Source organism: Ornithorhynchus anatinus, chromosome 21, assembly GCF_004115215.2.
Source record: "Ornithorhynchus anatinus isolate Pmale09 chromosome 21, mOrnAna1.pri.v4, whole genome shotgun sequence".
NCBI classification, from domain to species: domain Eukaryota; kingdom Metazoa; phylum Chordata; class Mammalia; order Monotremata; family Ornithorhynchidae; genus Ornithorhynchus; species Ornithorhynchus anatinus.
The window spans coordinates 3,840,224-3,855,837 of NC_041748.1; the positions used below are offsets into that span (position 1 = coordinate 3,840,224).

At 50.2% G+C, this 15,614-nt stretch overlaps 1 protein-coding gene across 2 annotated transcripts in view; it reads left to right on the forward strand.

The window, feature by feature from the left end:
* The window catches only part of LOC100092347 (programmed cell death 6 interacting protein), a 41,658-nt gene extending 31,052 nt beyond the window's left edge, over nucleotides 1–10,606 (forward strand). For both annotated transcript variants that reach the window (XM_029049629.1, XM_029049630.1), the window contains exons 15-18: nucleotides 1,019–1,113; nucleotides 6,988–7,111; nucleotides 7,883–8,070; nucleotides 9,953–10,606. In XM_029049629.1, coding sequence (XP_028905462.1) covers nucleotides 1,019–1,113; nucleotides 6,988–7,111; nucleotides 7,883–8,070; nucleotides 9,953–10,130 — 585 coding nt within the window. In that variant the 3' untranslated portion in view covers nucleotides 10,131–10,606. The remainder of the gene's footprint in view (nucleotides 1–1,018; nucleotides 1,114–6,987; nucleotides 7,112–7,882; nucleotides 8,071–9,952) is intronic.
* Nucleotides 10,607–15,614: the final 5,008 nt, after the last annotated feature.

Here is a 15,614-nt window from a genome sequence, read left to right on the forward strand (position 1 = left end):
TCTTGCCTCCTCCTGGCATTCATCCGATTCATTCCTTCGGTCGTATTTATTGAGCATTTACTGCGTGCAGAGCGCTGTAGTAAGCGCTTGGGGAGTATAACAATACACCGACAGGTTCCCTGGCCACAGGGACTGTAAGATGGCTTTGGGCCGGGAACGTGCCTACCAACTCTCTTGTAAAACAGAAAATAAATTGTGGTATTTGTTAAGGGCTTACTATGTGCCAAGCACTGTTCTAAGCGCTGGGAGATACAGGGTGGTCAGGTTGTCGCACGTGGGGCGCACAGTTTTAATCCCCATTTTACAGATGAGGTAACTGAGGCACGGAGAAGTGAAGTGACTCGCCCAAAGTCACCCAGCTGGCAAGTGGAGCCGGGAGTAGAAGCCACGACCTCTGACTCCCAAGCCCGGGCTCTTTCCACTGAGCCACGCTGCTTCTCTGTACTCTCCCAAGCGCTCAGTACAGTGCTCTGCACACAGGAAGCGCTCAGCGAATACCACCGATTGACCCCGGCTCCCAAGAGGAGCCGGAGCTGCCAGGCTGTAATCTTTGGAAGAGTTGGATAAGCCTGACGTGAGGCCCGACATCATCCTTCACCGCGGGCGTTCAGGGCTGAGGTGCAGGCAGTTTCCTTGATCGCTGGTTTTTTAGCGTGTAGCCCAAGACGTGAATAGTAATAATATTGTTGGTATTTGTTAAGCGCTTACTATGTGCCGAGCACAGAGTACAGCGCTGGGGTGGACACAGGGGAATCAGGTTGTCCCACGTGGGGCTCACGGTCTTAAACCCCATCTGACAGATGAGGTCACTGAGGGAATGCAAATCACAAAACAAGAAGCCAAGGTAATAACGGTGGGAAGGCGGCATCCGGCAAGATTTCACTGTGATTCACAAAAGCGTGGCAGTCCCATTTTTCATTTCCTCAGCGTTTAATTGAAAGGTCACCGACAGATGTAGCGTGTGTGTCGATGAAGGGATGTTTCTGGCAACCTACTTATATCGGTTTTTCGTTCCTAGTTTTATAACGAGCTGACGGAAATCCTGGTCAAGTTCCAGAACAAATGCAGTGATATCGTATTCGCCCGGAAGACCGAGAGAGATGAGCTCCTAAAGTAAGGCTTCTCTCCGAACGTGTTTTTCTGCAATCAGTGCTGTTTGTGGTGCTTTAAAAACATCCGTGTGTAATTAAAGTGGCTGTAGACTTGTGGTATTTACATGACCCAGAGTATTCTTCTTTAAGGGATTCCTGAATCAAGGAGAGTACTTGTGAGACCTCAGGCAAAAAAAAAAGCCTCGTGGTAGGTGAATTAGGTTAAAATTATTTTTAGGCCTTTAGGGAAATCTAAAATTCGTCACCGGAGGTTTTTTTTTTACATCTGTATCATCCACTTTTATTGCGTGTTTTCAGATTTGAATTGTTAGGTGGGAACAGCCCTCCGAAGGAAGCGGTTTTATCTAAGTGGGTTTTTTGCATGGTATTTAAGCGGCGCTTACTGTGTGCCGGGCGTCGTAAGTGGGTGGGGGTAGATACAAGTTAATCAGGTTGGACGGTTGAGCTTGCATTAAATGGAAGAAATTTTTTGTGCTCATTTTTGTTGGAGCCCTCCTGTGGAGAGATGTGAAGATACTGCAAACCTCTTCCAAAAATTCATTTCAGTTTTTAACCAGCTTTTTTCAAATGCAGAAAGCAAATATCAAAAACCCCGATTTTTCCGACCTCCCCGAAAACGTGCTGGGTCGGTCGGCACTTCGAAGCAGTTGTGATCTCTGGGTTTCGTAGAAGTGAAATTTACTTTCCGTGGGGGAACGAGGGGAGGAGATGTTTCATTCCTGCCGATAGTAGTTGGCTGCGGGGGATCAGTTTCAATCCCAAGAAATGACGTTGTGAGATTCTTGAAGCGAATGATGGGGATAGATTTGTTGACCCTGAAACAGTAGGCCTCTTCTTCCTGTAATTTTTCAAACTGATGCACGAACCCCGATGCGACTCCTAGTTCTGAATGACAACCGTACCAAAAATTCAGAGCCTCGTCATCAATCCGTCGTATTTATTGAGGCAGGGCACTGTATTAGGCGCTTGGGAGAGTACGATGTAACGGCGTCTCGCCTCATCTGCTGCTGTGGTCCAGGATCCGAAAGTCCCGCCCGACATTGCATTGGGACAGTGCAGAGAATTCACTTCTCTTCATCCTCCCCTTCCCTCTCACCATTCAGTGCCCGCTCTGCAGTGTTACGAGCGGTTTTCCTCCCCTTCCAGGCTGCCTGGGTCAGCCCTCCATCCTCCCTCCCCGCTTTATTTAAAACAAAACAAAAAACCCCCAAAACTCTGGCATGTGATGCCTTATCAAACTTACCCAAGTCCTAATTCCTGGCAGTCTGGAGCGGCAGCGGAGAGTGTGCGGGGAGACAGGGCGGGTGGTTAATCCCCACAGGTTTAGGACGGGAGAAGGCCGGGACCCCAGCGTGGGTGTCGGCGGCTGCACTGGAGGATCGGAAGCCATGGGGGTCTCCGGAGGTCTGGTCGGGGACCCGCGGGGGGACGGCGGGGTCGGGTGGCCACAGCATCCAAGGAGCCCAGGCCCTGGGAGATAGAATCCAGAGCCAGAGGAAGGCAAGGCAGCCCAACCAGAGCTCAGGACTGGGATCCAGGTGCCCGGGGAAAGGGATCCCCGGGACAGGGTGAGAGGAGCTGGGGAGACTGGGATGGAGTGGGATGAAATAGAGGAGCACAGGAGCAGGGAAGTCTCCGGGAACAATAGGAGGGGAAAAGGGGAGAGACACAGGGCACTTTTAAAAATTAGCTACGGGGCTCGGTCTTCCCGACGGGGAAACCCCAAGTCGCGTGTAAGTCTGTGGAAAAACGCACCCCACAGTAAGATGGTTCTCAGGACACCTATTTTTCCGAGGAGTATATGAAATACAAATCTCGGGGAATGCTCGGATCTGGGAGTCTGTCTCTATTAAAGTATGTATTAATATTTCATCGAGTGAGGGTTTTACATGATCAGACTTCCATAGGTTGTCTCAGGTGAGAGGAATGACGTAACTTCAGTACTTTAAATTATTGATACCTAAACCTCATAAGGAAGTTAGTTTACTACTTCTTGCGAATATATATTCATTCAATAGTGTTTATTGAGCGCTTACTATGTGCAGAGCACTGTACTAAGCGCTTGGAATGGACAAATCGGTAACAGATAGAGACGGTCCCTGCCCTTTGACGGGCTAATCGGGGGAGACGGGCAGACAAACACAATAGCGGTATATATAAATAATGTATCTAAGTAAATATATACAATGCGTCTATGCATTATGTACGTATGTGTTATAGATCTATTTATCAAAGAGGGAACAAACACTAAACTAGCATGAAACTAATCAAGAGCCTAACCACGTGTGCTGTGGATGTGGTCAAGATATTGTCAATGGGTAATGCGCTTTTCGGGCCTGGTGGGATCTCATAAAATCAGGAATTCCAAGAAATCCGTGGTTCCGTATGTACTACCCAACTCTTCCCATCGAAGCCAATACTGGACAGTCAAGAGGCGACTCAGTTCCTCATTACTGTCAGCGTTTGAGTGCCTGTAAGCGCGGAGCACCGTACTCGGAACTGAACTCGGGAGCGAGCGTACAAACGCTCAGTTCCCGACCTCGAGGTTCGGACAGTTCATGCCTCAGTCACCTCGCTAGTTATCTCACGGAGTGCAGGCCGGGAAAGGTACAGCGGAACGGAAGTCACTTCTGAAAACCTGGGCAGAAATCAAGTTCCCGTTCTCGGCTTCAGCAGTCTGGTGTCGAACGTTTAGACTGTAGACGTGAGAAGCAGCGTGGCTTAGTGGAAAGAGCCCGGGCTTGGGAGTCAGAGCTCGTGGGTTCTGATAATAATAATGTCGGTATCTGTTAAGCATTTACTATGTGCAGAGCACTGTTCTAAGCGCTGGCGAAGATACAGGGTAATCACATTGTCCCTCGTGAGGCTCACAGTCTTCATCCCCATTTTACAGATGAGGGAACTGAGGCACGGAGAAGTGAAGTGACTTGCCCACAGTCACACAGCTGACAGGCGGCAGAGCCGGGATTCAAACCCGTGACCTCTGACTCCCAAGTCCGGGCTCTTTCCACTGAGCCACGAGTCCTGGTTCCGCCACTTAGCTGTGTGACTTTGGGCAAGCCACTTAACTTCTCTGTGTCAATTCCGTCATCTGAAAAATAGGGATTAAGTTTGTGAGCCCTAAGTGGGATGTCCTGATTCCCTTGTATCTACCCCAGGGCTTAGAACAGTGCCTGGCACATAGTAAGCGCTTAACAGATACCGTTATTATCATTATTATTATTAGACAGGGTTTTGAAAACATCCTCTAGTGGAATTACATTGAGGGTGGAACCTCCTAGCCCAGAAGGCCCTTGGAATCAACTGTTGCCTTCATTTCATCCCCTAAGAATAAGTTCATTGTGTTCCATTAGGCATCTGTTTCTTTATATTGTACTGTGTCCTTTGCTCTAAAGAAAAACCGCTTGGAAGCGTGGTAATTCTGTGAAATCTTCTCTTTGGCATTTTTGTTAACGGAGGTTATGCAGACAACATCAACTCTGGGTCCCAAGGGGACGGTCGGTGTGCATAACGGTTAATAATAATATGCCCGGTATTCATACCGCTACGTATCCCGTATTGCTCTCACTTAAATTTTATGTCAAGGACAGCAGAGTGACTTGATCTGAACATTTTAATCCATGCTAGGTGTAAGTACCTTGAACCCCGTCTGATTTAATCGGTTGTTTTCTGTTCACGTTAAACGACGATGGAAGTCCCCCGGTAGAAAGATCGAGCGTCTGTCTCGGAGTTTTGTAAAGCGGAAAATTTATTTCCGCCTCTAATCTCGATCTCACACGGTATGTCTTTTTTTAGCGAGCGAGGACGAAGCCAAGAGTTGTATAGGCAGTCTAGACCTCCATGCTTAGATCATCCTCCCTCGGGGTATTATTTAAAGAAAGAAAATATATCGGTTTTGGGTTCATAACCTCAGTGGCGTCTTTTACCTGGATGGCTTAGTTCCACGTTTGGCATTTTGGGACTTCATTATTTATTAACAACCTGTAGCGGGCTCGCGGTCGACAGTTCACTCGGATTCTTCCAAACGCTATGAGGAAAGGGTATCGATCTCTCGGCGTCGGTTTACTACGTGTCGCTTAATCCCGTGCCGTTTTATTTTCCACCTACGATGATCGGCGAGGCCAGTTGTTGGCTGGGGCAGGCCACGGCGGAGCTGACCGCCTATTTCTTTCAGCGGAGATTCTGCAGTAAATTTCAATTTCTAAATAAATGGACAGTGGAGACCAAATCACTTTAGTCTTTTTTCCAGTTTCTGGCTGTAGCAGTTTTTTTCCAAGAGGTACAGGAGGCTCCTGGTAGTCACTGATTTTTTTTTGTTTGGGGGTTTCGCCCGTTTGGAAATGTGTCTGTTTATATTGAACTCTCCCAACTGCTTAAAACAGTGCTCTGCACACAGTAAGCGCTCAATAGATGTGATTGATTGCCTTTAACTGGTAATGTATTCCCGACCGTCTGGTATGAAAACCCCCGCGGGACTCTCTTTATACGCAGGCAGTCTCGGTCGGCCGAGCTCTCCAGTTTCACTCTTTTGCCAAGGCCGTGATTATGTGCTCAGTGTCGCCTTCGGCCCCAGGCCCGGCCTCTCAATCGGCGATATTTATCGAGCGCTTACTGTATGCAGAGCACTGGGCTGCGCGCTCGGGAGAGTACAGTCCAACAGAATTAGCAGATAGGTTCGCCGCCCACAGCAGACCCACCTCAGAAAGTCCAGGCGGACGTGAGCCATCAAAAGTCCACCTTCGGGAACTTGTAGAACGAGGTGGAATTTGCCGTTTGACCTCACACACTGGGGCTTCTCCAACCGGTACCCCACGAACATTGAGCCTCCTGTAATTTATTCCTTTTATACGCAGGAGCCCTGCTTTATCAATTACAGATGCATTCCAAACATATTTTTTCACGCTATTCCCCCCCATTGCCAGAGTTTGGGATTTCTCAGCGTCTTATGCTATTCCACATTATGCCTGTGATGCAATTCCTTTGTATTTTAGGCCTAGTAATTAATCATCTCTAACAGTTAATAGTATTTAAGTCCTTACTCCGCGTCGAACAATTGTTCCAACTCTTGGGGTGGGTTCAGGCCAATCAGGTTGGACACAGAGAAGCCAAGTGGCCTGGCCGAGCCAGGATGAGCACCCAGGTCCTCTGGCCACGCGGCTTATGACAGAAACCGGATCGAGGGGCCTGAAGCGTGCAGGGTTTGGGAGGCGAGCGTAGACAGACGCAGATGGGCGCAGAACCCAGGAGGTGGAGAGCCCGTGGTCGACAGACTCAGATGTTCTGCCTACTTAGACTGTGAGCCCCACGCGGGGCAGGGACTGTGTCCCACCTGATGGTCTTGTACTCACCCTAGCACTTAGGACGGTGTTGGACGTATAGTGAGCGCTTAACAAATGGCATTTAAGAAAGCAGAATAGTCAAGTGACCTGTCCAGGGTCACACAGCTACCAGTTGGCAGGGCCAGGATTAGATACAGATACCTGCCATAATCTAGAACATGAGGAACGTCGTCAGCTTGCATCTGTTGGCACTGAGGTGTTCGAATTGATCCGGTTACACTCCTTCTTCCCCCCAGTTTTGCCATTCATAGGGAATAAAGCAGCCTGCCGATAGACTGACTTACTAGAGTTAACATCCTCTGTTGCTTTTTCCCCAATTTTCCCATTCACAGGGAATAAAGCAGCCTGCCAACAGGCTGCCTTAGGAGAGTTAACACCCTCTGTTTAGAAATGGGGTTTGCTGGGTTTAGTTCTGATTGGTTGCGTTTTTAGTTTGCCGTCACTGAAGAACTTTTACCTGAACCGATGGCAACCAACGGTCGTTGCTTTCCGTGCTTTCATATCTGAAATGCTTTTGCTTTTCTTTTTTTATGAAGGGACTTGCAGCAAAGCATTGCCCGGGAACCCAGTGCCCCCTCCATCCCCACGCCAGCATATCAAGCCACGCCAGCCGGCGGAAGCGCCTCGACCCCTCCCACCCCAGCGCCGAGAACCACGGTGGTCAGTGACGCGCTTAATCGGCCCCGTGACAGACGGCGGCGAAACGCCGTCGGAATCGATGTCGGAGGCCCTGCGGGTCAGGGAAGGAGTTTTCCCTGGGCTCGGTAGCGACCGGAGAAAAGGCAGCGGAAATTAGCTCCTAGAAGAGCACCCGCCTCCGATGCTTTGTGAGGCGACCCAACTCTCTTTTAATTAAGATGGGGATTTCCCTCGGCTCTTGTAGATCTATCAATCCGAAATTCGAGTCCCTGGGAAACCTAGCTCCTGCTGACTTGTCTTATGCGGTCGAGTCGTTTCCCACCCGTAGCGACACCGCGGACGCATCCGTCCCAGGACGCCGCGCTCTCCATCTGCAATCGTTCTGGTAGTGGATCCGGAGAGTTTTCTCGGTACAAGTCCGGAAGCGGTTTACCGTCGCCGCCTTCCGCGCGGCAAACCCGAGTCTCCGCCCTTGACTCTCTCCCACGCCGCGGTTGCCCGGCACGGTTGAGTTTAGGCAGATTGCCTTCCGCTCGCTAACCGCTGCCCAAGCTGGGAATGGAACGGACAGGCCTCTGCCTGACTCTCCCTCCCGTAGCCGAGACCGGTAGAGTCCCGGAAACCCTCCGGGTGCGACCCTGAGAGGGGCCTGCTGACTTGGGGCCCCCAAATTTGCCTCCGGTTCCTCCGTCCCATGAGAGTAACAGAATTCCCAGTGCGGCCTCTCCTCCTGCGACTCGGAGTAGCTTGAAGCTCGTGGGACAACCTCATTGGATTGTAATTGTCTTGTAGCCTCCGAAGCCACAACCTCCAGCCCGGCCTCCCCCGCCTGTGATCGCGGCCGGTCGCCTCACGCCCGGTGCCGCGGCCCCCGGAACGACCGCTACGGCCCCGTCGCCGACCCCTGGGCCCGCTCCCGCCGGTTCCGCTCCATCTCAGGCCCAAGGACCGCCGTACCCCACCTATCCAGGATACCCCGGGTGAGTCCGGAAGAAGGCCCGGTGCGTTTTCGGGAAGCGGCCGCCATTGAACCGATCGTTTCCCCGTCTGTTGGATAAACTGCCCGGTGTTGGGGTTAGTGCCCGGGCCTGGGAGTCGGAAGGCCACGGTTCTAATCCCGGCTCCGCCACTGGTCTTCTGCGCGACCCTGGGCGGGTCGCTTCACTTCTCTGGGCCTCGGCTACCTCATCTCTAAAATGGGGATTGTGACGGTGAGCCTTAGGTGAGACGGGGTCTGCGTGTCCAACGCGATCCGCTTGTATCCACCCCGGCGCTTAGTAGGGTCCCTGTCACAGAGAAAGCGCTTAGCAAATACCACAATTAATATTATTAAAAAGGTGATCCATGCGCAGTTTTCCTTTACACAGGCTTGGTAAGGAAGTTCCCAAACTTCATTCAGATGATTCGGTCGTGTTTATTGAGCGCGTACCGTGTGCAGAGCGCTGAGGGCTTTGGACACGCATCCAGCTGCGTGCTCTGGCTCACAGCTCGGCCTCTGTCACAGAGGTTCTCAGGTTGTCAGGCGGCTCGGACGAGTAGCCTTTCTGCTGGCAAATGCTTCCTCGCTTAGGTTGAGTTCGCGAGGGGGCTAATTACAAGGCTGCTTCACGACGCAAGTTGCCTTTACGCGACCCTTGGATCTAAAGAGTTTGGAATGGGCTTCGCCTTACCCTCTCCCGCTAAGTTGGAGGCGAAAGCGCGGTGAGGAAATGGGTCAGTGCCTTGCCCAGAGCCGCACATAGAGCAAGCCTACCTCCCAATCCGGCGCTCCGCTCATTAGGCCATTTTGCTGAAATGATGCCGTTCCCTCTCGGAGAATGGAATCCGCCCCTTGCGTGGAGCCCGGTTTCCCGAAGGGTGCCCGAGAGCCCTGAACCGATGGCCACGTACGCTACTGAGCTCCTAACCGAACCGCTCGCCGGATGCCTCCGATAACGTTTCCTCCACTTCCGAGTTCTCGTGAGCGAGAATCGACTGGAGGTGTCGCGAGTGTAGAAGGTTCAAGGACCAGACGGCGGTGTGTTTCCGAGCCACGTGAGACCGAAGGATGTAGCGGTGGGCGCGTTTTTCCTCATCGGTGGCCCGAAACAGAAATAACCACTTGGGCGGCGTTGCGCTTTTTAAATGCCTACTGAAACGTGACACCATCCCGGTGGTGGTGGCGGTGCCCTGGTGAGAGTAAGGCGATACCAGGCGCAACCGCAAATGTCATCGAAACATCTGTTACCGAGGACGAGAGGGGAAGCAGCGTGACCTAGTGGATAGAGGATGGGTCCGGGAGTCAGGAGGACCCGGGTTCTGATCCCGGCTCCGCCCCTCGTCTGCCGGGTGACCTCTGGGCAAGTCGTTTCGCTTCTCTGGGCTTCGGTTCCCTCATCTGTAAAACGGGGATTGAGGCCGTGAGCCCCGCCTGGGACGGGGACACTGTCCGACCCGATTTGTCTGCCTTTACCCCGGTGCTTAGTACGGTGCCCGGCACGCGGTAAGCGCTTACCGAATGCCATTTACCATTATTGCTTATTATCCTCTGTATCCGGCAGCCCTGCTCCAGCCAGTGTATCTTTGACAGGAGGGCCCCATCCCTGCCCAAGAGGCTACGTGAAAGAATCCGGCGCCCCTTCCGGAATGCGGGTGCGGGAAACGGTGGCCCCCCGCCACCTCCACCCTGTAAGCTTCGTTTCGAGAGCGGTGATAAGCGTGGCACCTGCGAAGCGTTCACCGTCAGCCGAGCGCCGTACTGAGCGCCGGGCCGGATTCGAGCAGATCGGGTCGGACGCCGCCCCCGTCCCACCCGGGGCTGGCCGATCCCGGTACACCCGTGACTGAAATGGGCGTTTTCCCTCCTCCCTCCTCTCCTCGCAGGTATTGCCAGATGCCCATGCCGATGGCCTACAACCCTTACATGTACGGCCAGTATAACGCGCCGTTTCCGCCGATGTACCATCAGAGCCCCGGCCAGGCCGCGCCGTACCCGGCACCTCAGCAGCCGTCCTACCCTTACCCCCAGCCCCCGCAGCAGCCTTACTACCCGCAGCCGTGATTCGCCGACAGAGCCGGCCCGCTCGTCTCCAGCTCGCCGAACACTCGCAATAAGTAGACTAAATCTTTAGCTCCGGTCAATGTATCGTACCGTACCGAATGCAGTCTGTAATTTCCGCCTCCGGTTAGAGGGTCGAAACGCCGTGCCCGTAGTCCCGTGTCTCATCGCGTTTCTCGAGGGTCCCCGCCGCCACAACACTAGGTGAAATTTACTTGAATTAAGTCACGTTACCGATCGCGGTGTATGGAAAGGGGAGACAGCGCAGGCGAGAAATGTGCGGAAACTGTCCGAACGCGAGGAGAGGGGGGCGTTGGGTATTTAAAAGCGACAGTCGAGATACCGACGCCCTACGAGACGACGTAGGATTTTTCTTCTATACTCCCTCGGCTTGTATTTGGTTTGGTCGTCGACCTGCTATTTTGTGTAACGATCGAGGCCCTGTAAAGCTAAAATAAATTTAAGTTTCAATGAAAAAATATGGGTACCTCAAGCCAGCTTTTTTATTTTGCCATTCGCATCATCATGCGGTTTTTATTCCGGATGTCTAGTTTTTTCCTTTCCTGGGGGGCGAGTTTCACACTTGAGCTGTGCTGTTAGTTCGGTTTCTGAATCACATTAGAGGAATTACTACCAGAGCGAGCTATGATTTATAGTTCAGTATCTTTGATATGATTATCCAGGGAAGTCATATTGACAGGTTTTTTTTCCTAATAATCCTACAGTATAGAAGAAGCTGTTGCTACCAAAGAATAACTTTATTGTTTAGCGGAGAGGTTATTTGAGTAAGTATTTTGTAACTGGCATCTCCATTTCTTGAAGATTATTTTTGGTGGTTGGTGGGGGCGGGCGGGAAGGGGTGTTTCAAGTGACTGTGTAAACTACTCTGTACATCGTGCCGCTGTCATATACAGAGGAATTGCTCGGAGTGTTTATGGTTGTTTTCTCTCCTCCCTTTCCCTCCACCAACTGCCGACACCTTTAACTTAAAGGAGACGTTTATGGGCGAATATTTAAAACGCCTCTGAATCGTTTTTTCACGTCGACCCTAGTTAAAAAAAAAAAAAAAAAGATAACGGAGGGTGCAGACGTTATGCAAAACAATTGGCGGAACCCTAGGCTTAATGAGGGGTTGGCCACATATTTATCATTAACGGCCTCCGATCATTGCATGAATCGCAGTATGAGACAATAGAGGAGGAGATGCGCCAGGAGACAGGAAGTGAAAGGGAACAGGGGCCTGATCCTTGACGTAGCGGTGAGCGTTTTCTAGAAAGAGGATCGGGTTCACACGTAAGATTCCTTTAGGCACATGGAAAGACTTCCAGACCAAGGCTACGTGTACTCTGCCTGCTTAATTACCTCAAAACTTGCTCCCCCGTCCCCTTTCCTCAGGGTGCTGGCAGACCTGCCCTTCCGGCTTGCTGTTAAGTTAAAAAGCTATCTGTAGAAAATCCATTTTATCATTGCATTTTTATTTTCTACTGTTACTTTGCATTTCGGGTAAAGCTTAGGGGAAGGGAGGTCAGGTGGCCACAAAAAGATTAGAAAACTTAGCTCATACTGGGAGAAGGAAACAGAGGAAATGCTACTCTTGTGTAAATCAGTTTAATCAGGAATCTAGAATTACTAATGATTCATTTTACGTGGAGCAGTAAAGAGGAAAAAAAAGATATTCTCCAGCAACTGTGACTCTGACATCGGTAAAGCCCCAAAGACTTTTGGGGGTTCCTGGAGCAAAGTGCGTTTAATAGCGTTAGGACGTCCCGAGTTGGGATTAACCGATATCGCTGGCAATATCTCCACCCGGCGTACGGTTTCCTTGAGGCTCGCCAAACGGACCGTCTCGGAGAACTCGGGCAAGTGGGGGCTCGCCTGAATTCTTTTCCCCCACTCGATAAAGGGAGAATCAGGGAAATGAATTGTAGGTATCCAAGTCTTAGCTCTTTTCCTTCTGTGTCTCTCGCCCACAAAACTTCCTCCGGTTTATAGTCAGGACACCCGTCCGACTCGCTGAGCGTATTTTCTATTTTCCAGTTTTCCAAGGAGCTAACTTCAGATACAGTGAGTATTCGCTAGTCCATCTTCATCTTGAGTAAAACATGTCAAAAAGAGCGAATGGGAAAAATAGTTCAGTAGAGCCAACTTGGAGGAATGTCAGTGAAGGGGCCCCCCAGACTGAAAATAATCATCAGTAATACTCCGTTCTGAATGAAAGGTTGTACCCCACGCCCCTGAACCTCCCCCTCCCCCTAAGGCGGAACAAAGCGAACAGGGTTTTCCTAATTTCATCCTGAATGTGTCGTGTTAAAGGAATCAAAAGCTTTATTAATAGATCAGGGCAGACTCAATATTTCAGGCTGTCACAGAAGGCAGCTAGGTTAGTCCGACTTTATTTTTGCGGAGCTTGATAGTTTTTTTTAACCTGATATCGTGTGGCTATCTTTCTGGATGGTGTGGACTGTTTGGTTTTTTTTCTTTTTTCCTCCCAAGTTAAAAAAAAGAGAATTTTTCATTGCCGGTTCTGGACACCTCACAGCCTTCCACGAGTTTGCAGAGGTACTTGCTGATGTCTTCACAGTTTACACCAGCCAGTTTCATAAAGCACCGTTAAGATCTAAAGCGTGTGTACTCTTTAATCGACGGTACTACCAATTTGAAAACTTTTTACTGTGGTTTCCTGCCTTTTTCTAAGATTGCTGGCTCCAGCGGGTGGATCACCGTACGACTCGCTCTGTGAGGATGAGGGAAAAAAAAATGTTGGGAGATCTGGGTTTTTTTCCCAAAGCTTTTCCCTCCCTGTGTGATACAAGGGCTGCATTTTGCTTCGACCTCTAACTGAATGTATTTCGAGGCCCTATCTCTGTTTTCTTTGATTTTCTAAGTTCCGACTTGTTTCTTGCTTTGGGTTGTCTGAGTTTTCGATGTACGGTTACCGACGGACAGTGAGGTGGTTGGAAGCGGCGGCGGAATACGAGCCACTCCCAGGTTAGGGTGGGCAGTTGGTAAATTGAGAATCTCGGTTGAGTCCGTCGGTTGGGGATTAGCCTGTTATTGGGGACAAGCAGTGTCGTCGGGGAAGAGCAGAGGAGGCGCCTTTCACTTTGAAACGAGTAAGTCGAGGGTGATTTTCTGCAATTATTAAGGTTTTTTAAAAAAGGCAAAAACCCTGCACTGTCACATCGGAGATTTCAAGTTCTGTGTCTGACGCTCAACACCGCCGGTGATCTCGAATGATTGTGTCTTCCTTGTAAGCATTTCCTTTAGGTAAACGCTAAGAAACTAAAAGGTTCCAGGTGACTGTGCCCTAGAAATAAAAGTTGAAATATTCTTTACTTTCCTGTGCCTTGAATTCTTATTTGAAGTTGATTTGCACGCATTTCCTTTTGTGTTCATCCCTCACGTTTATAGCCGTCTTGCCTTCTGTGGAAAGAGGTGAGCTGGGAAATGCAAGGATACCTACTCTACAGATTCAGGAAACTACCCGAAGCGGTAAATCAGATGGTTGAACAGGACTTTTCAGTTTAAATGTGTCTTGCGGTAAGCTTTGTAATTTAGCGTCCTGGACTGACTGCTTTTCCCACTGCTCATAATTTTCTTTAATATCCTCCTTCAGTTGAAAAATTCCCATCCGCAGCCTAAAAGCATAATTTTTCTTACACGTTTTTGGATGCGAAAGAGCGACATCTAAACATTTAATCTTTCAAATGATTTTTTTATTGCGCATTCATTTTAATCTTCCCTTCTACCCGCCAGCACAATCTTCAGGCAAATACTCTCATTTTGTGGGCCAGAATTTAAAACTTCGTATCTGAATCAGCCCGTTGGAGCCGATGTGATAGCCGGACTTAAGTGACCCTACTTCTGGAGCTCACCTACTCCAGTTGGGAATGTGAGCTGAAGTGCGGGATTCAGTGGGAATTTGTGGTGCTAAATTGGAATTGTACCGGTGTGTCTTCTGCCCCTCCCTTTCCACCTGGCTGCCCTACAGCCCGTTTTCTTCCCGCCGCAAAGTCTCCGGCTCCAGGTATACGGAGACCCCCAGTCGATGCCAGACATTTCAGTTCACCGATTTTCGTTTTTCTTGTCGCATTTATGAAGAACTGGCATACGTCGGTTTTGCTTTTTCTCAGTTGCACACCTCCCAGTTTGACGCGCAGTCTCCTGGCCGGACACTCCCGTTGTTTTCCGTCAGGTTCCCCGTTTTATTCCCTTTGGATCCCCACCACTGCCGTGATCTTGGGCCACTTCGTAGCGGTGGTGATAGTGACGGCACGTGCTGAGTGCCATGCACTTTACTGAACCCCCTGGGAGAGTCAGTCGGAAACAAGACACACATTTAGCTCAGAAGGAATAATTGGGGAGACACAAAACACTAATATTGGGAGCGCGAAGAGAACAAACGTGCCAGGAAGCTATACCGGCAAAAATACTAGAATGTACAATTAAATCCGCAAGTGACAGGGACAGTTGGGTCAAATCAATGTCGTGCGTTTCCACCGTCCTCCACCGTTGCCATTTTTTGTGCTTCCTCCCTGATGCCAATTTGGTATTTATATTAATGTCTCTCCCTCCCCCAGACTGTGAGCTTGTTGTGGGCAGGGAACGAATCTGTTTATTGTTGCATCGTACCCTCCCAGGTGCTTAGTACAGTGCTCCGCACACAGTAAGCACTCAGTAAATAGGATGGAATGAATGAGTTTGATCCAGGCGGACTCTCTTGTACGAGGTCCACCTGCTCCCAAAGCCGCCTCTGTTTCTCAGGTAGGTAAACTCTTCTCTCCGCACTGCCATCCCAACCGCTCTGGGAGATCCTGGAGCCCCGCACCCGGAGCTGGTAGGAGTGAAACCATGGCCGGTCTGGACTGAACATAAACTAGGCCCGAGGATCAAGTCGGTCACTTTAAAACGCTGACTCGCAGTAGAAGGGGACTGAGAAGAATGGAAATAGGAAGAAGTTACTCTTGTAACTCTCAAGAGGCCAAAATTCAGGTCCTTTTCAGTCTGCCTTGACCTCATCCTTCTCTCTGTTTCATTTCCTCTTCCCCTCGTTCTCTTCTACTCGCCCCTTTCCCCCTCTTAACGCTCTACTCTCGAACCTTTTACGGTGTGATAAAAATTCACCGTTTACCTTCTCCCCGGTGGATGCGGCCTCTTGGATTGTGCGTCCCCCGGCGGTAAGTTTCCCCGGGAGTTTGAGCCGTTCACCACGCTGCGAATTTACTACTTCTTAGGAGCTGAGCCACTTCTTCAAAGAGGGGAAATCGTCCCTCTCTCTTTCGGTAGGTAACGTTCGAGGATGCATAGAAGAATTTCGGATATTATCTGGATGGGAAGACCCGCGATCCCAGTTTAAATCACAACCCTCGGTCCAGCGTTTTAAGCCACCTGCTGAAATAAAACCTCAGTGGTATTTATCGAGCGCTCACCGTGTGCAGAGCACTGTACTAAACGCTTCAAAGAGTACCGTGGAACAGAGCTGGCAGA